This window comes from Calidris pugnax, unplaced genomic scaffold, assembly GCF_001431845.1.
Source record: "Calidris pugnax isolate Ruff unplaced genomic scaffold, ASM143184v1 scaffold81, whole genome shotgun sequence".
Taxonomy (NCBI): Eukaryota; Metazoa; Chordata; class Aves; order Charadriiformes; family Scolopacidae; genus Calidris; species Calidris pugnax.
Genome location: NW_015090880.1, coordinates 9,342,322 through 9,367,325, shown reverse-complemented (window position 1 = coordinate 9,367,325; position 25,004 = coordinate 9,342,322). Strand labels below are relative to the sequence as shown.

Sequence of the window (25,004 nt, the reverse complement as noted above, 5' to 3'; positions counted from 1 at the left end):
GTGCATTAAAGAACTATTAAAGATACTGCAGTCATTGACAGAAAGATTTTGCATGAGAAAAGAATGCGGAATCCATCAAGGAAGCATCAAGTAATTTCAGCTGAGGGTGGATGATAACATCTCTGGAGTTATATGTTCGAAACGTTGTGTGTCAGAAACTGTGGTGCTGCTGAGGTTTCTGACCCTGGTTTCAGTGGAGATAAGGTCTTGTCCCCAGAGACCTGGCTGCAATCCAGAATGAGCTGGTGGGGTTGCTGGCCCCAGGAGGTCAATGGGCTCTGCAGGTCCTTTGAGGCACCAATGGACGCAGGGCAGGCTTTTGGTGGAGCTGGAGTCACTGGGACTGTGGTGGGGAAGTGCTCTGTCCCCTGTGCCAGCCCAAGCCAAGGAACCGAACGAGTGTCCATGTAGCTCTGCACAGTGGGGCTGGGGGAGAAAACACCCCTGTGGAAGCACAGCTGGGAGAGGGTGGCCTTCTCTCAGCAATGTTCAGGGGAGCACTGTGGTGAAAATTCCTCACTGCTTTCGTTAGCCCCCAGCCCCATCCCATCACTCAGATGTCCTCTGGTCACCATCTCGTCTTGCTGCCATGCATTTGGTTGACCAGGGTGGGGAATACAGCCCTCCTTCCCCGATGTGTGCATTTAGTTGTTGAACCCGATGGCATGAGTTCCTGGAGGTAGGACACTGATTTCAGTATCTGAGGATGCCAAACGTTATCAGTCTTTGCTGTGTCTGTGCTGCTCGTGCATCAAGTTGTGCCAGGGGAGGTTTAGATTGGATATTAGGAAAAATTTCTACACCACAAGGGTTATCAAACATTGGAACAGGTTGCCCAGGGAAGAAGTGGAATCACCGTCCCTGGAGGTATTTAAAAGATGTATAGACGTGATGCTTAGCAACATGGTTTAGTGGTGGTTTTGTCAGTGTTGGGTTGATGGTTGGACGTGATGGTCTGAAAGGTCCCTTCCAACCTAGACAATTCTATGATCAAACATTCCAGTTCCGGAATGGGGCTGTCTGATGCTTACCTTTGCTTGCAGGTCATCCCACTATCTCAATGGAAATTTGTGTGATTTATTAACACAGGTGAGGGTTCTTAACTTGTTTGGGTTTTGAAAACCAAATTATGTGTCAGCTCTTAAAAGGCCAATTCAAATTCATTCCAAATTTTATTTGATTAAAGCCAGGATGCTTACTGTTGGAAAAATGAAATACAAATAGCCATAAGTTACTCTGTTTCAGATGGGTAAATGTCACACAGAGACGGAGGGATTTTTTTTTAACTAGGTTTAAGTGAAACAGAGTCTTTATTTAGTGTCATGTTTTTATTTAAAAGCATTTATTTAAAGTTCTAAAAAACAAAGAATTCAATAAAGCAAGACAGGTGCAACTGCAAATGATTAATGATATAATTCTCAGTACTTTATAAAGTGTCTAACGCTGAAGAGATTTATACAGTGCGGAATGGCAATTGTGCTTTGATGGAAGAAATAGGTAATCAATACCTGCAAGCTTAGAAAAAGTGTTCTATTTCCTCCTCTAATGATATAGGGTTTTTTGCAAGGCAAGGATGTCTGGAGCATGAGACACTTGGAAGAAGAATTAATTTGAAATCTGTAGTGGAAGATCAGTTTCAATTAAAACTGCACTTGAATGTCCACAGAAAAAAGCAGGCAGTTAGGCTTTAACCTTCTGATGGCTACCAGTGAATAAATGAATCCCACTGCGTTATTCTTGATTACATTTTATAGGTTGTTGAGCTTATTTTTGGGGGGGTAAGGGATATAATTTATTTACTTTGGTCTCAAACTCAAAAATACAAATTTGCTTCTCAGCCCCCTGGCTCCGCTTTTGCCTTTTCAGGCTAATTGTTAAAGCTGGGACGGCCCCAATCCTGCCCAGCTGGGAATGGAGATGTTGGGGTCACGGCCTCTATTTCTGTCTAGAATTGCTGCCATAATGGTGTGGGTCATATTGCATGTAACAATTTGCATATCAAAAACTTCTGAAAGAAATTAATGGAAAACCTAGCCGTTTATAAAATCCTGTGCTGATTTTAACTAGCAGGTCTTGAACCTCTAAATCAGAGTTTAGCCTTATGACTGTAATTTGGGATGTCAGGACTTGGAGTCACTTCACCAGCACTAAGTTTGGGTTCTGAATTGCTGAGTGAGTTTCATTGCATTAGATTTTTCTTTAATAATTCAGCACTGATATGGAAACATTTTATGCATAAAAACTAATACTATTACATGAAGACAGCAGATACTGCTAGGATTTTTTTTTGTAAATTACAGATTTAGAACTAAGTGAAATTACTGTATTTATAGAAGGAGATGTATTGCTATTAAATTAATCCAAACAAGTTTAATTAAAAAAAAAAAAAAGCAAGCATAATGTTTTTTTGAATGATACCAAACTATACGAGACTTTAAAGGTCTGTGGAAAACTACATTTCAGTGAAAGTCAGTCCAGGTACCTAAGTCACTTGAGGTTTTAATTCAACATGGTGGTTTGTTTACTCTTATGGCTTATTTTATTCATTTTGACAAGACAGTTTTCACTGCGAATTGGTTGAGAACTGGCTATACTTTTTTTCAAAAAAAAAAAAAAAAGTCTTTGTGACAAGATGCATGGGAGGAACCCTACAGTCCCTGTTAAGATAAATCCACCAACTCAAAAAAAAAAAAAAAGTCTTTGTGACAAGATGCATGGGAGGAACCCTACAGTCCCTGTTAAGATAAATCCACCAACTCAAAAAAAAAAAAAAAGTCTTTGTGACAAGATGCATGGGAGGAACCCTACAGTCCCTGTTAAGATAAATCCACCAACTCAAAAAAAAAAAAAAAGTCTTTGTGACAAGATGCATGGGAGGAACCCTACAGTCCCTGTTAAGATAAATCCACCAACTCAAAAAAAAAAAAAAAGTCTTTGTGACAAGATGCATGGGAGGAACCCTACAGTCCCTGTTAAGATAAATCCACCAACTCAAAAAAAAAAAAAAAGTCTTTGTGACAAGATGCATGGGAGGAACCCTACAGTCCCTGTTAAGATAAATCCACCAACTCAAAAAAAAAAAAAAAAGTCTTTGTGACAAGATGCATGGAAGGAACCCTACAGTCCCTGTTAAGATAAATCCACCAACTCAAAAAAAAAAAAAAAAAATCTCCCTATTGACTGAAGGGTCACCAGAATACTTAGAAAAGAAAAATTTGAGTGCAGAGCTGCTTTTGAATGCACAGCTGAAACCACTGCGATAGCCTCTGTGAGCAGAGTGCTTTTGAAAAGCTCACCCCATGTTTATAACAAAGCCAAAAAATGAGAGCTGGCAGGTTTGATGATTATGTGTAGCACTAAACATTTTAAAGCGAATTCCCAAATTTCATGGAGTAAATGCAAGGTTATATGAAAAGTAAATCTGAATTGCCAATTAATTCACTGCAAACCAATTACTAAGAGCATCCTGAATCAGGAAAAATATCTGCATTTTGAGTGGAACGCATTGGGTTTTCCCCATATAGGGTTTTTAATAATTCTGTTCTCCTTGGCTGTATTACATTGGGAAATTAACTGGAAGTGGCTTTTGCTGACAACACAAGTTGAACCATGAGATAAACGAAACTGATTTTTTTAACCTGGACAGATGATGTAAATGATTTTTAAAGGCTGTTGTGATTTTGCCTAATTATAGTTGAAAGTAAAACACTTTTTTGTTGTTGTTTTGGTTACAATTCAGCATTTGTGTGTGATGAGTACAGCACAAAATCTGACTATTGATTAGATGTCCTGCTCTAGCCCGTGGGAAGATAGGAAGAATGCATTTTGCAACTAGTAAGATTAAAACCCAGGGGCGAAAGAAACCGGCCTTCACAACTGCTGGGTTTGGATGGCACTAATTGAATTTAAATATGCCTCTCAGATGCAAGGGTAATAAATGCACATTGGTGCATCGTTTATTGCTGTCTGCCTATGGAACAGCCATGCTGACTGTGTAGCTTGGAGGTACAATACAGGGATCGCATCAGAGGGCTCGGGAGAGTGGGGTTCAGCTCTGGGTTGTAACTTGGGTGTTGGCAGATGAGCTTGGGCAAATTGCTTCCCTTCTCAGGCCATCAGTTTCCCTGTCTTTACACGAGGTTAACCGTGCTGATCCCTGCTGTAAAGCACCTCAAGAACTGTGAGCGAAAAGTGCTTTACAGGAATTCCGTGCTGTTATTTCAGGAGCTTAAACCACTGTTTGCACTCTCAAGAAGATAATCTCTTAGTCTCTGTTAATATAATTTAATAGTTGGAGAGGGAGGTCACAAGAAAAATTAGAAATTCACTGGAGATCCTCCTGAGTGTGCTGTTGGGGGTCTCTGGTTTTATATTGCATCTAGGGGCTGGTATGTGGTGGGGATGACAAAGTCTTTGCCCGAAATCTTTTATTTTTAGATAGTATTTTTATTGTCTGTTCATGCCGGAGATCCTCACAGAATGGGGAGGGTGAGTTAGGGCTGTGGCAGACAACCTCTGGCAGATTTAGCAGTGGGTTGAGATGCTGCCTCTCACAGCTCCACCACCAGATCCTAAGCCACTGCTGCTCTCGCCCTCCCAGCAGCAGTACCAGGGCAATCCTCCCATGGGGTGTAGTTAAACAGTTTGGGGGTCGGGGAATCATTAATTCACTGAAAAGTCATCTGGAGCTGGTGAAAGCTTTGGAACAGGAGTGGGATGCACTCCTCCTGTGCTTTGTGAGTTGGGTGGACAGCTGTGATAACAGAGATACCTTAACTACCAAAAAATACTTTATAAAGCGTGATGCTGAGCCCATGAGGACCCTGACGTGCTGGGGACAGGGGCTCTGGTGTCGTTTCTCTTTGCAGCTGTAGCACGCTCTTCTCTTACTGACCTTGCACGGTTGTTAGTGATGGGCTCATGCATTACTGAAGCTTATATTGCTTTTCAGGACTTAAACTCCTCCCTGTAATTTTTTTAAATCAAAAAAGAGAGTAGAGGGGTACGGAGGGGAGGAGAGGTGACAGTGTTTGGCTCTATCTGCTTCTGGCTGCTCATGTAATATAGATGGCTCTGACGTGCCTGGGTACAGACACACAAGCTCTTGACTGTCTGTCACTCCTTGGAGGTTCTCATTTACTGCTAATATTTGACTTGACTTGTTTTGAGAGAGCAGTTTACATCAGGTGAGAACAGGCTGTGCTAATAAAGAAAACAGAAAACTCATGTAAAAGCAGCAGCAAAAGAATGGGACAGTATTTTCCTGCCAGGTCATTGTCCTCTCTACTTCTTCTGCCCAGAGTCTTTTTTTTCCATTTTTTTTCTGTGCAGTTTTCCTCAATTTTACTAATATACATTTAGCTTATTTCTTTCTTTTCATCTTTTCTGGTTGCAAAACCTCCAAAAGAAATGAGGTCATTAATAAATATCATATTATCTAAGCAGAATATTACACAAACAGGAGGTAATGGATAACTGGTATGTTATTTGTCTCATGTGAAAAGGTAAATGATATACTAATATATTAAGGCTGAAGCTTTAAGAAAGTTCCTGTAACACCGTGCTAATTCATAACATACGCATTAGGGGAACTTGGGAATTGCAGATAGTTTTATAGAATAGTAATTAAAAAAAAAAGGCCATTGTTCGTTACTGCTAGAGGCAAAGTTGGAGTACTGCACAAAGCTAATGGATTTCAATCTTATCCTGAGTTTACAATTCTTAACCTCTTTCAAATGCTGGACGTGTAACTGTGATGGAGTTACCTGGGGGGCTTAAGTGCTTCATCCTCTTGCTTAAGAGTTATCCAGAACTGTTGAGCCACTGGAATGTTAATTGGCATTGGTATTTTTTAACAGGTACCTACGGTCCCGAGCACTGGGTTACTTCCAGCGAGAAGTGTGGAGGGTCTCACCAGTCTCCCATAGACATCATAGACCATCAGGCACACGTTGGAGATGAGTATCAAGAACTGCAGCTTGATGGCTTTGACAATGAATCTTCAAACAAGACTTGGATGAAAAACACAGGGAAAACTGGTATGTTCTTTTCTGTTTGTCTCCATAGCCTGCCTGCAGTCAATTAAAAATTCAAGCCATGTTCCATCCTCCTCCTTTTTCATTGTTCTGTTGTTTGGGTTTGGCTGCTTTTCTTTCTTTTTAAATATAATTTTCCAGCAGCAACCACCTATCTCTGCCTCTGCATTCTGTGCAAAGCTAGTACTGTAGATTGATTTTAAGGAGTTTTTTAAAGGGATTTTTAAAATTTTTTTTTAGGTTTTCAGTATAAAATAATTCTCTTGGTAGTCAGTTGTTCTTCAGAATAAAAAGCTGTATAAGTGTTTCAAGGTGTAACCTTGAATTATCAGCTTTGGGAGGCTGTAACATCTAATCCAAAAGAATGCTGAGATGCAAGGCTCAGACTTTTGTAGGAAAAGGAAAGTCTTAGAAATTGAAAGGTTTTAGAGAAGAAAGAGCAGTAACTGCTCAGAGTAGTGGGGGCTTATTAATGTGTTTCTGATATGATTATAGTGCTGTGTTCTTCACTGAACTGAATCCTCTTCTGCTCTGTCTGTTCTGGCTTTTAGAGAAAAGAACAGTCAGAGTACTGCTTATTTTTACCAAAACAGTTCACCAAAAGGTCAAGGTTGATTTATATGCAAAGCTGCATGCATTTGATTACTCTTTAATTCTAAAAATGTAAAAAGCAGAAATTATAAGGCCACCCTCTTCATTTGACAAGGTCACATATTTTTAGGGAATTGGATTAAACCACTAATTAATTCAATTTTATTTATTGGAAGTATATTTTTATCTTTATTAACATTCGACATGCATCTCTCTAGTGCTTTATGTAACGTGTCCCTGGTCAGAGGTCTGTTAGCAAAGCCCAGGGCATGTACCTGCTCTGGATGTTTGGAACACTGCTGGGCATGGATACAGGTAACCTCAAATGCAGCCACCACGGCCAGGGGACTTCAGATCTGATCTACAACCTGGAGTCTGGCAATTCGGACCCAATTCCAGCCATTCAGGATCTTAGCAGGAGTTGAGAGTTGTTGCCCCTCGGATGAGATGGAGTGACGGGCTGTGATTCTGTTTGCTGTCACCATAAAGCAACTCCAGTTAACATAAACCACCACCCAGTATGGCTTGGGCTTTTTGATGCATCACTGAGGGGTTTTTCCAGCTTCACTAAGAAATGCTCCCGTTTGCTTTGAAATCCTGGCTTTGTTGCCCTTTGTAGCAGCATGAGGTACAGGCAAGGCTGAATGCTATGGAAATTTGGTGCTTTAATTAATCTATTCATGTTATGCACCCTGCCCTTTTGGTCGCAGAGGGGTGTTTGTAGTAACCAGCAATTAACGTAATTAGAAATACCATGAAAAAGTGATTCTAAGAAAGCCACTAATGCTATACTGTATGTGTAATAGGAACATATTGCTACACATACAATAGGAAACCATGTTGAACCGAAATGTGCCAGCAAATTTTCCAGTCTCCACGCAGTTGGCAATGAAAGTTGTATCTTCAGTCTCCTCTGCTGGGTGATTTTAGCACTGCTGCTACATTTGATTTCCTCGCCCATTGGGGTATGGATTTTTGCTGACAAGTTATTGCTTCGCAGAGCAACAGTAACTGTCACTTTTCTTGGTAACTTACGGCCTTTTGCTGGTAACGTGAAGACTCTTTCTGCCTTGCTGTCATCCCTGATTTCTTCTGCCGAGCTCTTAACTCCTCCCTTCTTTTATCAAGTCCCGTTCCTTATCTTGGTTTTCTGCCCTTTTGAAGAAACTTGCCTGGGCTTAATTTTTAAGGTGGTTAGTGGCAGAGCAGCAAACCAAGTAGGATGTTTTGGCTCGTGGGCAGAACACAGAGGCAGGTTGTGCCATAAATTGCGATGCATTTTGGCAGCAGAGTCTTGGAGCAGATGGCCACATGAGACCTTCCTATTGCAGACTGACAGAGACAGTAAACTAAATATCTGTTTAAGCAATGGTGACGGATGTAGAGGGCATTTCTCAGCAATTAATGACTGGTTAAGAGAGACGGGGGTCCGAGGGAAAGCCAAAGGCCCTTAACCTTGGTGCTCATTAACTGGCAGGAAATGTGTTACTTGGGTTATTGTTATTGCTATTGGACCTAGTAATTTTTTTTTAGGATAGAACAATTAGATATTTTTATGCTCTGAAATGTTAAAAGGTAAAGAGGTTCTTGCTCTTTAGATTTATTGTGCTCTTTCTTGTTCCTCCCCCCCATATCAGGTAAAGGGCAGACAATGTACAGAAAACAGCATTTCATTCAGAAATGGAAATTGATTCATTAAGCCCCTGTATTGACTAGAAATGCTTTTGTGCATGATTACACTGGCAAAGGCACTAATGTGGGTTCAGTTTCATCACATAAGTAACTGGTTCCCAAGTGGTAAAGATCACTTGGAGACTAGAAGCACATTTCATGGTTGTCTTTGCATTTAGTTGTTTTTGCTTGTGCTACCTTATAATTAAGTGTTAGGTGGTGTCAGCTGGGCCTGAGGCTGATGAGGCTTCTTTGAGCTCAATCTGCCCTGTGGGAAGAGCACCCATAGGAGCAGTACCCTCACCAGCACTACTTCTAAAAACTCCTTCCATTTAGAGAAACCTACTAAAATCTCTGCCAGAGGTGTGTTTTTGTTAAGTACGTTTCCTACACCATGTGCATCACTCTGCCTAGTCCTGACCATCAGAGCTGCTTTGTAACCAGGTTTATTTTTGATCTCAATAAGGTGACAGACACACAGCTCCAGCCCTGATTCTGCAAATGGCATCACACAATTGTGATCTTGGTGGCTGTGGGCCACCTCCTTTGGTTTTATATCTTAAATATATTTTAAATCAATGGGCTTTGCAGGTTGATTCCTTGCTGTGCGCTCTAGAGAAATCATCGGATAAAAGCAGTGGCTCCCAAAGCCCAGTAAGGTTATTAGTATTAAGTTATTAGAATTCAGGACTTGTTATTCCAGTCCTGAACACTAGAAGATCACATGGAAGGGAGGGAAGCCCCAAATCACTGGCAGTAAGGGGATGTGGCTGAGAGAGGAAGGTGATGGGAACATGTGTTCTACAGCTCAGCAGTGTAAGAAATACTGTAAAATGAACAATTAGATGAACATTTCAGATTGTACATCCTCCTAATTATCCTTTTAATTATTCATCTAAAACAAGTAAAATGACCCCTGACAGAGCCATAAATGATTTAGGAACTATCAAATATTTATCAGATGCAACTGAATCCCCACAGAGGTTTTTAACAGATGCACACGAATCTGCTTTCCTGTATTTCTCATCTCCTACAATTTTATCTATGGAATTTATAACCGATTGAGTGAGATTTTCAGTATTTAAAATGAGTTCATTGAGAATTTTTGAAGGGAGGAAGAGAGCAGAGGTGCTTTCAATCACTTCAGTCCCACAGATTTGGTGTAAGACAGTGGCCACGAGTAGCACCCTGGTTGACAGAGTAGCCTGTCCTGCACCACAAACGCTTGGATGCAAAGGGAGTACTGATAGAACCAGAAATCACGGAACTAAATAGCCCTGGGATGTCGCTGGCACGATTTAGAAATATCTGAACATCTTATGCAATTTTAACATTTAGGTGGTTTTAACATAAGCAATTTAAAGTTGAGGTATTTCTAAATTGCACAATTGCACCTGGGATGAGGCTGCTGTAGCCAACGGTCTGTGCTCGCGCGAGGGCAGCCCCGGTGCGGCAGAAAGCCTTAGCCTGCAGCAGAGCCTGCCTCTGATTCACCAACAGAGAAATAACTTTTATTTCACAACTAGCCCTTTTTGTTTTTTCAGCAGTGAATAAAATCCTCCCTCTTACATAATAAAATTGGATTTATATTAATGTTCTCCTTGTGATGACACAGTTGGCTTGAGAACACAGAGAAATCCTTGTGGGTTATGCTATTCCTGTTTAAAAAAAAAAAAAAAATTTCGAAAAAACCAACCCAAAAACTTTAATCACAGGATTCTGGGCACAGCAAGCAGTGATCTGCAATGGTTTTACAAGAAAAAAAAAAAAAAATCTAATTTTAGTTCTGTTTTTAAGTAACAGCTTTGTAAGGGATGAGAAGAAAGAATTTTGTAAGGAGGAATTTTTAGGAATTGCAGATATTAAAAATAAGAGATGTTAGAAAGGCAGGTGATCTTGTAGTGAGAGCTGCAGATGGGAATTTTTGGAGAGCTGGATTCAGTTCTTAGCTGGACCCCAGACTTCCCCTGTAACATGGACCAGCTTCTACCATACGAGTTTGCCCTCTATTTGGACCTACAGCTTTTATTGTTACATAAAATACAAAGCTTTTTTGGAAATGAAAAGAAAATACAAAGAAGATCCTTCTGACCTTTATTGAATCACATAGTAATAATGTCAGAGTTACTGTAATAAAACCCAGGTTCTTATGGAGAGCTTCTCATGAGTGGGTCTCAAAGAAATTATTGTCGCTCTCCCCATTTTACAGAAAGGAGGAGCCAGGAGGTTAAAGAACATACATTCTATGTCCAGCATGTGGGACAGGGGTCTGCCCAATCCTGTCCCCTAACAAAATAGAGGAAATCCAACGAGGCATAAGATCCATTCTTTTCCTTGTGATCTGGAGACCTTCAGTGGTTTACAAGGCCAAGGAACGTGGTCAGCCATTAGTCCCTGGAACCACATGAAACAAGTTTTGATGGAGTTTACCTTTTGGATTTTAATTAAAGTCCAATAAGGAGGGCAAAAAGTCCTTGAGAAATTTGGACTTTGTGGTTTTCTGTAGTCTATGTAACTTCATAATTACTTCCATAATTAGTCAGCATTGCTTGTAGACCTTTTTTTTTTTTTTTTTCAAACCAATCCCTGAAAAATGATGACCCAACATTTTACTTGCATTAGAAGAAGTATTTTAATACAATGAGAAAAAAACTATAAGTGTTTCAGAAAAACTGTGCTAAGAACATCTTTCTCCTTGTTCTGTGTGTGCAGTTGCTATCCTGCTGAAGGACGATTATTTTGTCAGTGGTGCTGGGTTGCCGGGCAGATTCAAGGCAGAGAAAGTGGAGTTTCACTGGGGTCAAAGCAACGGATCGGCTGGCTCTGAGCACAGCATCAATGGCAAGAGGTTTCCCGTTGAGGTGAGTGGAAAGACATGCGCTTACGTTCTTGGAAAAAAATAAAATCAGAATGTATTGCTGTAGTTTGAGACGACTGTGAAATAGGGCAATGTTTCCTTCAGCGAACATATCACTTTCAAGGCTCTTCCGGCCCTCGCAGCGCTCTATCCATCATCTCTTATGTGCTTTGCAATGTCAGCTCCGAGCTCTGCTCCGCGAGCGGTGCCAGCTCTCACATCCCATGGGTTAAGTTGTGAACAGCCACTTTTCTGGTTTCTCCCATAAGCTTTTCACGTGTGGGAGGATCTCCTTGCAAACATCTGCAAAGTGACCTCCTTGTCCTCCAAATCTTTTCTTTCCCATGACGCTCGCAAACAAACAGCAGCGGTTTGGGAGCTGTCGTGCCGAGCCCGCTGTCTTTGAACAGCATTACTTCCTTGGATGCCTACGTCCCCCTCTCTACCTGCATTCAGCTGCGGTCCCTTGCCTTGTACTAACAGGATGTCTAAATAGATCTGTGCAAACAGCCCTGGGTTTGCTCTGCCTGCTTGGAGCCAGCTGGGTCCGAGCCAGCCCCGGCTGCCAGCCGCCCCGCTATCGTGCTGTGCCGCAGCGGGAGCAGGGGACTGCCTTGGGCACAGCACCCTGTGGACGGGGCTGGGTGACCATCTGCAGCTGACCACAAGGAAGTGCCTTCAGAAGGCAGGGAGAGTGTAGAACCTGGTGTGGTTGGGTCTTGGCTTGTGACCGCCAGCCCTGGGTCGCTGTGTCAGCAGTGCAACATTTTCTGTGTCAACAGAGTTCGTTGATACTTCTCACTTTATATTTAAAGTTTTGCATGGTGAGATAAAACGGATGTTATCTGGGATTACCTTTGCCTGTTGGTAAACAGATAAGTGCTTTCAGAGCATGGCTTGTGGACTCGAGCAGGATGCGGGGAGCTGTGCTCGCCCAGAAGGCTCAAGGGTGGGTAGGCAGAAATGGTTGGCTTGTGAAGCTGGGTCTTGCAAGAACTTGATTCAGCCCCAGCTTGCCATGGTTCATCACGTGTGGCTTTCGCTACGTCATTTTTCAAGAGGTGGGAAGGGGATTCCAAAGCACAAAGTGAGGTTGTAATATGGTCTGGTACATGACCAAACCCTCTGATTCTTAATTCCCTGCTCCAACTGCCCCATCACATGAGAATTAGAAGCCATTTTTTGTTTCCCTGTTCTGAAGTGGTATGTTGGATGTTCTGTGAGGCAGAGATTTTTGTTTTCTTACTTTTTATTGAGCTTTTCCAACAGCTTCTGGCTTGCTGTGATTTCTTTTAAGAGGCCACCCCTGAACACATGGAGCAAAGGCCCAAGCATTGTCATGCTGCCTTGTCTGTCTCAGTTGGCAATACTTACATTTGTAGCCCTATTTTTGGGTGGCAGAAGGAGCACTCAGGAAGTCTACAGAGCCAGTCAACTCCTCTTTGAAGCTTCAGGGAGTGGAGATAGTAAAGGAGCCTGGGCCTTCTTGTTTGTGTCAGAAATAATATTTCTATTTCAGAAGCCCTTTCTTATGGTGCCAAGGCTATTTGATGCTGGCTTGATGAATGGAAGCTATTTTACTTTGGAAAAAAAGAAAATTCCTAAGAAATATTTATCCTTTGGTTTAAATGTTCTTAATTTTCTTTTCAATTGGCTGGAATAGTAATTTTTACTACTTTAAAGTTGGGAAAAAGAAAAAGGAGACACCACTTTTGAATTTAGGTCACTTGTTTATAAATGCTGTGCAAAATAAATTGCTGTATCAGATAGGTTTAGTGTTAATCTTGATTATGAAAATGTAGTTTTCCAAATGGTTTGTATTCGTTGCAATGACATGAACCTCTCTTTGCTGACCTTCCTGGAAATTGTGGCATTAGTGGAATTCCCACAGCCTTTCTTTTACTATTTTTTAAAGGAAGAGCAGTTGCCACACCATGGCTTTCCCCATTGTGATGCTGTCTGCCTCCTGCCCAAGAATTCCAAATTTCAATGATGTGCTGGAAAGGATTTTCATGGGTGGATTTCAAAGGTCCACTGGGTCTAAGGGGATGAAACTTCTTGCCAATACATGCACAAATAGCCTCATAGTTGGAATTAGACCTCTCAAACAGTAACTGTACACGTATGCATAGTGGAGCTTTTAATTTGTGATGCTAATTGTAGTTCAGCTTGCAACTGTCTGATGCAACCCTAATTGCCTGATGCTGGGAGGTCTGTGCCAGAAATACTGTACTTCATTTGAGAAGTGCCATTTCTAGGAAAGCTGTAGAAAGGGAAAAACAAAATCCTATCCTGCAAAACACATAGCTCAAATAATTTTGATTATTCTGAGCCCGTGGACGTAGGTAAAGCTTTTAAGGAGCACGCAGGTGTTGGCATTCCAGGTCTGCAGCAGTTATGGTGGTGATGCAGCTGAAAGGAAACAATTTCTGAGTCTAATTGTGCAACCAGATGTGGACTATGCAAAACCCATTAGTTCCAAAGCGCATCCCAAGGGAACACAGATAGATCAGCTTCATCCATAGACTGTGCTCCGTGCACATGAAGTTTAGATGTTTTTTCCTCTGGGAAACAAAGTGCTTTCTGGTAGTCTTTTTTCTTGAAGAGGATGCAGAAACTAATTAGAAATGTCAGATATAATACAGAGCGTTATTGTTTGACCATGTTGTTTGGTTTTTATTATTACAACTAATGTGTCAGATGGTAAGGCTGTCTACGTTAATTGGTTTCCTTCATTGAAGCCCATCTGGATCATATTTTTTTGTGATTTATATGTTAAATTAGTTGGTAAGATATATGAGAACATCCTTTTGTTTCCTGCTTTAAAGGCATGTTGGATCAAAGGCGCATTATCTTGCAGTACTTTTACGCATATGTAGCATTTTGTGATTCCTTTTCCAACCATGGTCTTTCATTCTGTGGTCTTGATTGCTTATTTATTGATTAGATTTTCCATGGTAATACTTGAGCCTTATGAAGCCACGATGAGCTTGGTTGTCTCTGAAGTAGCATTTATGAACGGAGATGACCATGTACTTCCAACTTCCATCCACAGCCAGGTTCCAGTTCATGATACCAGGTCTGATCAGCACTGGCTTGAAGTTTCTTTTTCCCTCCCTCTTGCCATTTTAGCACCATCATCTTGGGTGAGGCCAGGATTTAGTGCTGTGAAGCTGAAGATTAAAGCGATACCATTAGTGTATTGCTGTGTGAGTGGAGCGCGAATCCTAATGAGGATGCGGGCTCTGCGCCAGCTTAGAAAAAGTCTCTCTCCTTTTTTCTTCAAGTTAAGAAAAGTTTTTAACGTTGCATTCTGTAAATTTTAATGAATTGCTGACTCTTTTGTATTTTGTTATTGTTCTCCTCTGCTATAATTACTCAGGTTTTTCTTTTCCTTTCTCAAGTCGAAGCTGTATAAATGAACACGCAAACGCTGGAAACCATTTAAATGGCGAAGTGAAAAAATGAAAATGAAGAAGATGAGCTTCCCTCAGGCCAGGAGAGAGAACCCAGGTTCCCCTCATTAGAGCCAAGAGGAGTAATTGCAGTGCTTTAATGTCCCGTGTCACTGCACGGGTTACCAGCCCTGCCTGCGCAGAGCTTGCGGCAGAGAGAGCGCGCCGTGCGGGCTCCCCGCTCCGAGGGAAACCCGGCGCTTAATATTACACAGGGAAGGGAAGAGCTGACGTGGCAGCGCTGAGCTGACAGGGTTTGGTACCGCCGTCCCAGCCTAACTGTGATTTTCTTCTTTTTTTTTTTTTTTTTTAGCTGCTTCGTACTCATTTTCATGCAAAATGCTGATTATTTCTGTGAAGAGCAGAAATCAGAAGAGTGATTTTAATCATGACTGTGTTAATTTGATGTGAGCTTTGGCTGTTTATGAGCTTTCTCTTTAATGGCGCTAATTGTCAGTTATAATGTGAACACCATTATACAGTAATATACAGTAATTTATTTAGTAAATGAGAATCTTATTCCAAGGACCATACTGCAATATGCCACAGAGACCTCATCCCTTTAATCTTACATGAACAAACTTGCACTGTCTAGGCCAAATTGGTAACAGGAACATCAACTTGGCAAAGTGATTTCGTGCCCACAAGTGCCAACATGCATGCTTTTGGAGATCTCGAGTTCTTCTCTGTTAAAAAAATAAGCAAAAAGAAACCCCCAACAAAACCCAGCAAACCATCCCAGCATAAAATGAGGAGCTAACACCCTTTCATGTCGATTAACGAGCTTTTCGCTTTCCCCGCCTAAATGTGATTTTTTTTTTTTTTTTTTTTTTTTGAGCTGCTTCGTACTCATTTTCATGCAAAATGCTGATTATTTCTGTGAAGAGCAGAAATCAGAAGAGTGATTTTAATCATGACTGTGTTAATTTGATGTGAGCTTTGGCTGTTTATGAGCTTTCTCTTTAATGGCGCTAATTGTCAGTTATAATGTGAACACCATTATACAGTAATATACAGTAATTTATTTAGTAAATGAGAATCTTATTCCAAGGACCATACTGCAATATGCCACAGAGACCTCATCCCTTTAATCTTACATGAACAAACTTGCACTGTCTAGGCCAAATTGGTAACAGGAACATCAACTTGGCAAAGTGATTTCGTGCCCACAAGTGCCAACATGCATGCTTTTGGAGATCTCGAGTTCTTCTCTGTTAAAAAAATAAGCAAAAAGAAACCCCCAACAAAACCCAGCAAACCATCCCAGCATAAAATGAGGAGCTAACACCCTTTCATGTCGATTAACGAGCTTTTACATTTTGTTGATAGATTCATTTTACTATGTTATTGTTACAAAACAATCATTTGCATTAACAATTCTTGTGCTGCTTCAAGCACATTTCTTAGAAGACTTTCCAGGTTCTAATGGTGTCTTTGTTCTTGCTATGTCTTTGATTTTCTTACTTTCCCCTTTGAATTTACAGTCGAACTTCAGCGTGGTCTAGATCTACAGCTAGTTGCTCTAATTTGAATGCTTAGATCTCCTTGCCAAAGTTTAGCACTGTGTGCTATCCTACCTCTCATTATATCACTTAAATTCTGATGTTTTACAGGCAGAAAACAATCAATGTTGTTAATCTAGAAGATGTGGTATTCAGTGCACAAACCCCTTTACTGTAGCAAATAAAGTGAAGCAAGTTATGTGTTTTTTTTTGTTTTAACCTTAATGTTAAGTCTTGCTATCACTTCTGGAGTCACCTGTGGTGTATGTCCAGCCTTTTGTCCACCTGTGGATGGCAGGGGATATTTACCTTTTAATGTTAGAATTGGGCCTTTTCTGTTATTTAGTTTTACTCTTGGTGCATTTGTAAGTCTGTTTAGATTTGTGTGCACTTTTTTGACATATTAAAAGATGAACGTATCACAGTATGTCTTCCTGATATACAGGAGAGAACTAACACCCTATGTTACTGTGTTGCAGCTGGGTTTATTATTTCTGGCATCCAGCATATCTGGTAATTGCAATTTTGCAAAGATCTCTGGTGTTGGCTTCAAGCATAAGTGAAGACTAATTGTGACACAGGGAGCCAGCATTGGTTTTATTTCCTTATATTTCGTTTAGTAGTTGCTCTTCAAATTTCTTGCCTCCATCTGGCAGGATGTAGCAAAGTAGAAGTCAATAAATGATGAAGGGACCTAAAGAAGGCTATTGGGAATATATCACAGTGAGATATATACTTTGACTGTCTGAAGTAATTTTACTGTAATATTCCCTCCAAGGACCAAACTCATGCTTACAGGGGGATACTTAGAGCTCCCAGTGACTTCAGTGGGAGATGTGCTGGTGAAACTCTGGGTGAGGATTTGGCTCCATACTCATGCTGTCTGTGCTGCAGAGTGTCGAGGGAATTTTGCATGCACTGCTTATTCCATCTATTTCCCTTACAGCACCCCTGACTTAATCATTCAGACAAGGAAATGGCTTGGGGATTTTCACATTTAATTATTTTTTTCCTTTTTTTCAAACTGACAATTAGCAGGTTTTTTCTGGTGTGTTTTCTTACAGTCTTCTCTCTTCCCTTTCCCTACGGTCTTTGGGGGTCCAGATAGCCATAAAATACTCTAAAAATACAAAATGCTAAAAAGCAAAAAAACCTGCTCTATCTTATTGCCAGTAAATTAAGACCTTAGTCCAGGAGTCTGCAGACTTTATTCCTCTTCGGTTTTCACCACTTTTAAAACTTGTTCAGGTTTCTTATTGTCAGGACATCACTGTGTCATCATTTTAAAACATAAAATGGATGGATATATTGAGCACATGGCCGAGTTTCCATCCTGTTGCACTGCAAAGACCATGAGCGGTGCAAGTTAAACATCATCTTATAACTGTCTGGTTTACTGTTTTATTTTCCTTAGTGTAGCTGATACTCTGTCTCCTCACAGTTGTCTTTAGTGCCTCCCATATACTGACAGGAGAATCAGTTGAGACTGTAATTAATGACTTTATTGCAATCAAGGTTTCATTTTAGTGCAGAATGCTTCATCTTGTAGTAGTGAAATATTTAGTCTCCATCTGGCTGATCTTTTCTGTGAATGCCCCGTGATAATTAAGAAGAAACATGAGAGGATGGTCTGAAATTAAAATATGTTTAGTGGAGGGGTTAGCGTATCTTGGGACTGTTCACGTAGAGACCCAGACAAAATTTAGGGATGTAACAGCAGCTTTTATGGCAGCATCTTCCCACTGCCTGCCAGGCCCCGGTAATTTCTAGAGCGAGGTGCAAATGTTACAATGCATCCAGAGTTTTATTTTGAAATAACTATCCAGTAACATGAACCAGATATAACTCTTTTCAGGTTGGATGGGAATGTCCTGCTTTCCCCAAAGGATTTCCACTGTCTTGTTGAAAAGGTCTGAGGCAGTAGCACTGCACTGCAATTACAAAATGTTAATGATGAGCTAAGAGTTATACATTCCTCTTAACATAAATCCCTGATTTTCTACATGATTAATTGGAGTCTGGAAAGACTGACAAGGAGAAGGAGGATCAGATGGGGTGAAAATAAGAGATAAGAGGCTGACAGCCAGCTCTTGTTGTAAAGAAGAGTTATTTTGAATAGGAGAAAAAATCAATACAAAGGTTGGAGAATTTGGCAGAGTTATAAGAGCTACCTTAATGAAAGGTAGCAGATTCAATAGGATTGTTACTTGAAATGTGGGATTGTCTGGGTTAAAAAAATGAGTCAGTCTCTCTCGCCCCAGCTGTAAAGCTGAGCTTTATGTGCTGAGCTGACTGGGTACTCGGGCTACTGGGTTTACTGGCATTCACTATGGACACTCAGTGTGGCAATAAAAGGGTGGAAAAGTATGTATGGGAGCTTGCTAAAATCTGTTCTTCTGGAATAGTTATTTGATTATGGAAGGAGAAGGAAGGAGACAGCAGGTAATAGCTATTTCTGCTGCTTCACCATGTCGGGTAGCTGCTGTGATAGAGTATCTGGGAGGCCTCTGCAAGGCAAAGTGTCTCGTGATGAGGTGACTTCATTTGGCCTGAGCTGTAAGGAATGGGGTAGGACTTTGGTAGACTCAAAGGGACATTTAGCAGGAGTTCTCGGTATGTCCATGTCAGCCTTCTTCCCCCAGTGGTGATGGTGAGAGGTGAGCATGGGGAGGGAGGCTCTGCATGGAGGTTTTCTAACCCAGGTTGGAGGAGAGCTGGAGTTGGCTGAACCTCAGCATCCCTGTGCAAATACATCTTGGACAGAAGCTCCATTTCATTTAGTATGGCTAGATATGGGGACTTACAGTAACTCCGCAGAAACTTGCTCCTGCAGTTATTAGAAAGCTGTATTACTGCTTTCAGTAGAAATGGCCACCTTGGTCTTAAAAAAAGGAGCCAACTTTTCCAAAACAGCTAATAGCTTTTTAAGTTTGCGAAATTAGACAAAGAAAGGCAATTTTTTCAGTCACGTGCTCAGCTCAGCCATGAAGTGCATGAGGCCTATGGAGAGGTGAGCTGCAGGTCAGTGAAGTGTCCCTGGGCTGCAGGCTCTGAGCACGGGTAGGGGCACTCCGGTGTGTCTGTGTGCCATGCTCTGCTGGGACATCTGTACGTAAGGGTCCTGGGACACTGGATAAAACCACCTGAAGTCTGATAAGTGCTCAGCACTGCCTCTTTCCCTCAGGCAAGTCTGCCAGTCCTAGGACTTCAGGACGTCTTCTCCTGGAGATGTATGAACCTCCGTAGTTATTTCCGTAGGCCCTCTGGAAATAACAAAGATAACATTTGGAAAAAAAAGAAAAGAAACATTGCACAAATGTGTTAAGAAGTGATAATATTTCCTTGGCACACAAAAAATCAAAACAAAACCTTAATGTGGTTAATGGGCTTGTTGGTAGCTTGTCTGCCAGTATTTCCCATGGAAGTCATTTCACTGGGTCTCAAACAGTGGGAATAGATTTCACCAATGTTAATCATGATTTAAGGCAGCAAGCAGGAAATGATTTAAATTGTCTGTTACACTAGTGCTTTACTGATTGCATTTTTGTATTTTTTTTTCCTGAAGAATTCTAAACAGTTGCTATAATTTCATGCCAAGAGAATAAATTACGTCAGACGTGTTTTTCGCAGTTAGAAAACTCAGTACATTTATTCAGGTTTTACTTTTTTTTTCCGCCCCTGTTTTATCACATGTTAAAGAACTGTTTTCTAAGGGATGATGACCAAAAGGTTATGTAAACCAGAAAGAAAGATGCATCCTGCTGTCTAGTTATTCGTGTGTCCAAAAACGTTTTCATTAAAATTGATTTTATAATGTGGGTCACTGAAATGCTTTTTAATTCTGGGAGGAGGCAGGCTGTGAAATGCATTCACTGCAGATTGTGCTGATCAGTAGTACCGTCCTTACGTTCTTGCCCTCCCACCTGAATCCTTCTGCTGTCTCTTGTATTGAGTTTAAAAGCTCTTTGGGACAGAGTTTCTCTTTGCTGGGTTTGTGCAGCGCCTGCCCCAGTGGAATTCCTGCTTCGGGATACAGCAGTGCCGCTGCTGTAACCGCAGGCTTTTCAGGGATGAATTGCTTTGTTTTTCCTATGATAAAGCTTCACATGATGTAAGAGATCAGGCAGCAATATGAGTGTAGTCCCTGTTATTTCCCCAGTTCACAGGCATTGTATTTCCAGACAGGATGGGAAGGTTAACTAAAGTTGAAAAAGGATCTAAAACACAGCAAGAGTTTACTGTCTGATAGAAATGAAATAACAATCAAGTGGTTGATAACGAGGAAAAAAGGTATGTGTTTGCTCATGCTTTGAGACACACAGCAGTCATCTTTCTGTAAAGAAAAAAACAATTTGGGGAAAATAGTCAAATCCCTGCATGTGTGTCCTCTTGCTCCCTATTTTTCTATAATAATAATAAGCAAAATTCTGTATTCTCTAATTAGTTGGGCTTTTCAGCACATGCCTCAAAAGGCTAATAATGTCCTTTTCTATCACCATCCCATCTAGGCTGGCTGTCCTCAGAGGGGGCTTTGCTTTATCCTCTGCCTTCAGAGAGGAGGCGAATCGGGCTCGTATTTCCAGGAAATCTGCAGCTGCCTCCAGCGCACTCACTGCCTGGGCAGGAAAGCCTTTGTTATCCTATCCCTCAAAGACAGCTTGGTATCCTTGTCCATTGACCATTCAGGACGTTTTTTTTTTTTTACAAAACATAGCTTCTGATCTACACATGTGTAAGAAATAACAAATTTTGACTTCCCACCAGAATTAGAAATAGCATTACCAGGTAGGAAAGAGCTCCTCCCCCCTGCAGTGGGCTAGCAGTTTGTTAAGAGTTTAGTCAAGCACAGAAAACAGTGCCTGGTCTGACAAAAGAGCACTAGTGTCTACAGAGGGGGCTGTTAATTGTCCAGGAAAAGAAGATTGAAAACATCTCCCGAATAAGTTACGGATGAATCATTCTTCTCTGGGATTGAGGGCAAATTCAATTTTTGAACAGGCTCTCAGACACCAAATAAAGGATGGAGAAGCAACTTTGCTCATCCTGGGTGGTGAATGCAGCTTGAGAATTAAAATACACGTTAGCACAAGATCTATCAGACACTGGTTATAGAAGGCAGAGAATTTGGAATTTGATCATGCCAGGGATGGAAATTTAAATTTCTCAAATTTTGTCATTTTTTTCTTTATAGGGCTTTTAACTACATTCAGTGTTCTGAAGTTCATGCCTGCAATGCTGCTTGTGTTTGCTCTTTGCTTTAATTGGACTGCTGCAAGGGTGATTTCAGTTGATTTTTTTATTCATTTATTTTTTTATTACTACATAGAGCCCTTCCATTCCTTCAGGCTGGCAGTGTCTAAGATAACAAGTTCAGTGCTCACTGCCTGCATGTAGTGTTCAAGGATTCTCAGAGAGTAGCAGATTTAACTTTTTAAAATGCAAAACTACACACGGATGAATAGCCAAAATTACAAAATTCATCCAAAAAGAGGAAGCCTCTTTTCTTTAGTTCCTTATCAGCCTTGGTTGAGGGGGGAATTCTGTTCTCCTTGCACTGAGGTCTAGATCCTCTTAGGGCAGGCTAGTGCTCTTGAGGAGAAGGTGGCTTGCTGAGAGTTGAGTGACACATTTAATCTTGTGATGGCACGTACTAGGCAGGACCATAATATCCCTTAAGAAAAAGAAATGTCATTACATCCAGTTCAAAATAGGAGATTGGAGATAACGGCAAGGTTTTAAAAAAGATTCATTTGAAATTCTTTGCTTGAGAGGTCTCATTCTGTTTGGGAGGCAGGAATGTGAGCACTCACTTAATGAGCTGCATTCAAAAGATGAAATTTCAGAAGAGTAAAAGTAAAACCCATTATTTCCTGAACATAAATGGAGTTACCCATCCTCAGATCCATACTCGTCTCTTTCTCCTCAACCTCATCTAGTATTTCCCTTGTTCCCTGTTTAAGTAGGAGACATTTTAGGGGCCTTTGCCTCAAGGAAATACTCAAAGTAGATACCTTCGATCATATCAGTCACTGATGTTAAACCACATGCTGTTTACTCAGTAAGGCTGAAAGCTACATGCTGTTGTTGCTGGCATACCATTTCTGAAAGGCCTGCTGGCCCTCCCACTGAACCATATGGTGATTTATCAGACAGTTTAGTAGTAGCAAGACCAAGACCCAAATTGGTCAAAACTAAAAATGCGTATTCCTTATGTTGCCTCTGATAAAATGTTCACATTCCTTTTCCCTTGGTGGTGTAGGGGCTGTGCGTGCATAGCCTGGCAGGGAGTTGCTGGATTTTCAGGGTAGGGGATTACAATCTTACAAGTTAGTTCTTCAAGAAACTGAAAACAGCAATTTCTGGATGCTTGCGGCTCCAACAGCTGTTGTGTTGGTCCATTTTAAATAAAAGAAATATGAAATATATATGAAACATATGAAAGCTCAAGTGTGGGGCTTAACTCTGGGGAGTTTGAATGTGAGACCATGTAAGAGGAAATTAATGTTTTGGGCAGAAGAAAAGCAAGCTCTCATTTCAAAGAAAGCTTCCTAGCAAACCGTTTTGGCCTGCTTAACACTTGAGGTAGCAAAACATCCATGTGTGATCTCTGACATAATATTGCTGCATTATTAGCAGAGTTAGTTCAGATGTTTTTCTGTCATGATCACGTAAGATAGAAGTGGAAAATATTTTGGAAACATTGCAAGAAATAATTTGGCAGCACTCAGAAGCTGAAACTGGAAAAGGGCAGCAGGAGAGAAATAATTAGCAGGGATAATTTTTGGGCCTTGACAACCTGGCGTGTTTTTCTAGCAGTGAATGGATTCACCTGACACCCAGAGATAGCCATCTGATAATAGCACTCATAAGATCAATACATCAATACTTTATCCTTGAAACAGTATTTAAAGTCTGTTCTTTGGTTCATTTCTTTACTTCTGTAAAGTTATAGCAATCTGGGATTTGAGATAATGCATTCATTACAGCCTTATCGGCCCTTCTTCATTTACTGTATTTTAATGCATCTACCGTGATTGCTGAAGAAGGATGCTCGGTGAGCTTAATCTGCTTATGCTTGAAAAAGAAAGGATGCTCAAAAGATTAAACTGGGGCCTCGTACAGACCTGGTCTGAGAGCTTGTGGTGCTTACAATAGCAAGGCGTTTGCGTGAGAGCTCTTTGGAACATGAAGCTTCCGTGGTGCTGGCCCTGCAGAGCTGCTGGCGAGGAGAGGAGGGGGAGCTAGGCACAGCACAGATTTTGCTTTTGTAGATGAAGGTTCTGCCCAGGCTCTCTCACAGTTAATAATGCCAAAATAATGTTTAAATGGGTTAAACCTAATGTGGCTTCTTTCTGTTAATGTATGTTGTTGGTCCACATCTCTTCACGTTGTGGGGAGTTATTTGTGGGAGTGTGATGCATGCCCAGGACACAAAAATAGTGAGTGCATGCTTGAAATAACGCTCATGCATGTAAGTAACATATATGTTAGTACAGAGAAGGATTTGGATCTGTGTCACATCTGTATAGACTCACCAGTTTCCCCTAGAAGCGTGTGTTTTGAAAGAATTTAAACGGGATCTGAAATTTTATTTTTAACAAGTGCTGCTGTGAAGAACGGGAGATGTACAGCAGGGGAGTATTAACTCTGTGATTGCACCACATATGTGTTCTGTCTCTAGCAAGGGAGAAACTCGTGTTGAAAAAGACCTGTTTATCTAACATCAACAACAACAACAAAAATCCCTTGTCTGATAAAGATTGGAGAGAATCAGTGGCTGCCCTCTGAGCGCCCAGGAGGAATTATTCCTACCTCTCTCTCTGGGTATTGACAGGAGCTTCACGGTGGCAGCCTGAGGGGCCAGGGCCATCCCCGCCACCGCCGGCCTCGCTGCTGGCTGGAACGCTCAGCACTTTCAAAACTGGTGGGTTTTGTTCGTTTTTAAGCAGATCATGGCGTGAAAGATGGAAGAGGAGATCAAAACTGGCAGGAAGCTGTGATTTGAATAGGACCTTCAATTTGACATGTGTTATGTCCTTAAGAGAGGAGTCGGCGCCCGGTTTTTGTTGACAGGTGTGGCGACGGCCTTGAGGGATGATGGGCACTTCGGTGAATCGCTAAATTGATTTGATAATCAGTAAGTGAATTTGCTAAGAGCAGGTACTACGTGCCTTCTTTGGGGCTTGGTTAACCTAGTGACAGCTTGTTTTAAATGTACTAGGAGGTTTTAGTTTATTTTTCCTACTTTTTTTTCCTGGTGAGAGCTCTATACAGAATTACTGCTAAACAAAAGAAGCAGTTTGTCCTGTTTGGTTTAAAACTCACCTGAAGATGACCAGACCTCACTTGTACAGCCAAGCTGCTGTCCTGAGTTAAATTATTTCCATTTTCTCTAGTTATGCCCAGATAGTGATGATCATCATCATTAAGTCTGTAATGTTTATGTCCCCTCGACAGGGCTGTGGTATTTCGCCACTGTTGGAGCTCCAGGTGGAGAGCATCAGCAACGCAGGCAGCCCGTGGCTCAGGAGGAGCCTTTCATGCCTGCCTTGCTCCAGTTCCCAGCTCGTCCTGTAAACCCATGGACTTGTCCTCCACTTAGAGCACAAAGCAGAGGGTTTTCCTGTCCCTGGAGGCACAGGACTGGTGCTGTGGGGTGGGAAAGGTGGGCAGACACCACGGCCCGGGGCTGGCAGATGGCTGTGGATGGAGGTGAACTCCTTCAGGTGCGTCTCTGTCTAACCTTTAGGCTGTTTGTGTGGTTCTGGGTTGGATTTGCAGTTATCTCCTCCATAGCCCTGCTAGTCACGGTGGAAACTAGACACAGGACAAGTCTGTCAAATTAAAAAGCACTGCCTCCAGCATCAGGCATACTTATTAGAGTTTATGTTGG

At 41.4% G+C, this 25,004-nt stretch overlaps 1 protein-coding gene across 1 annotated transcript in view; it reads left to right on the top strand.

Moving 5' to 3' along the window:
* Positions 1 to 25,004, top strand: part of PTPRG (protein tyrosine phosphatase, receptor type, G) — a gene marked incomplete at its 5' end in the record, with an annotated part of 324,523 nt that overhangs the window by 121,392 nt on the left and 178,127 nt on the right. The window contains 2 exons of the mRNA XM_014946781.1: positions 5,859 to 6,038; positions 11,010 to 11,158. Coding sequence (XP_014802267.1) covers positions 5,859 to 6,038; positions 11,010 to 11,158 — 329 coding nt within the window. The remainder of the gene's footprint in view (positions 1 to 5,858; positions 6,039 to 11,009; positions 11,159 to 25,004) is intronic.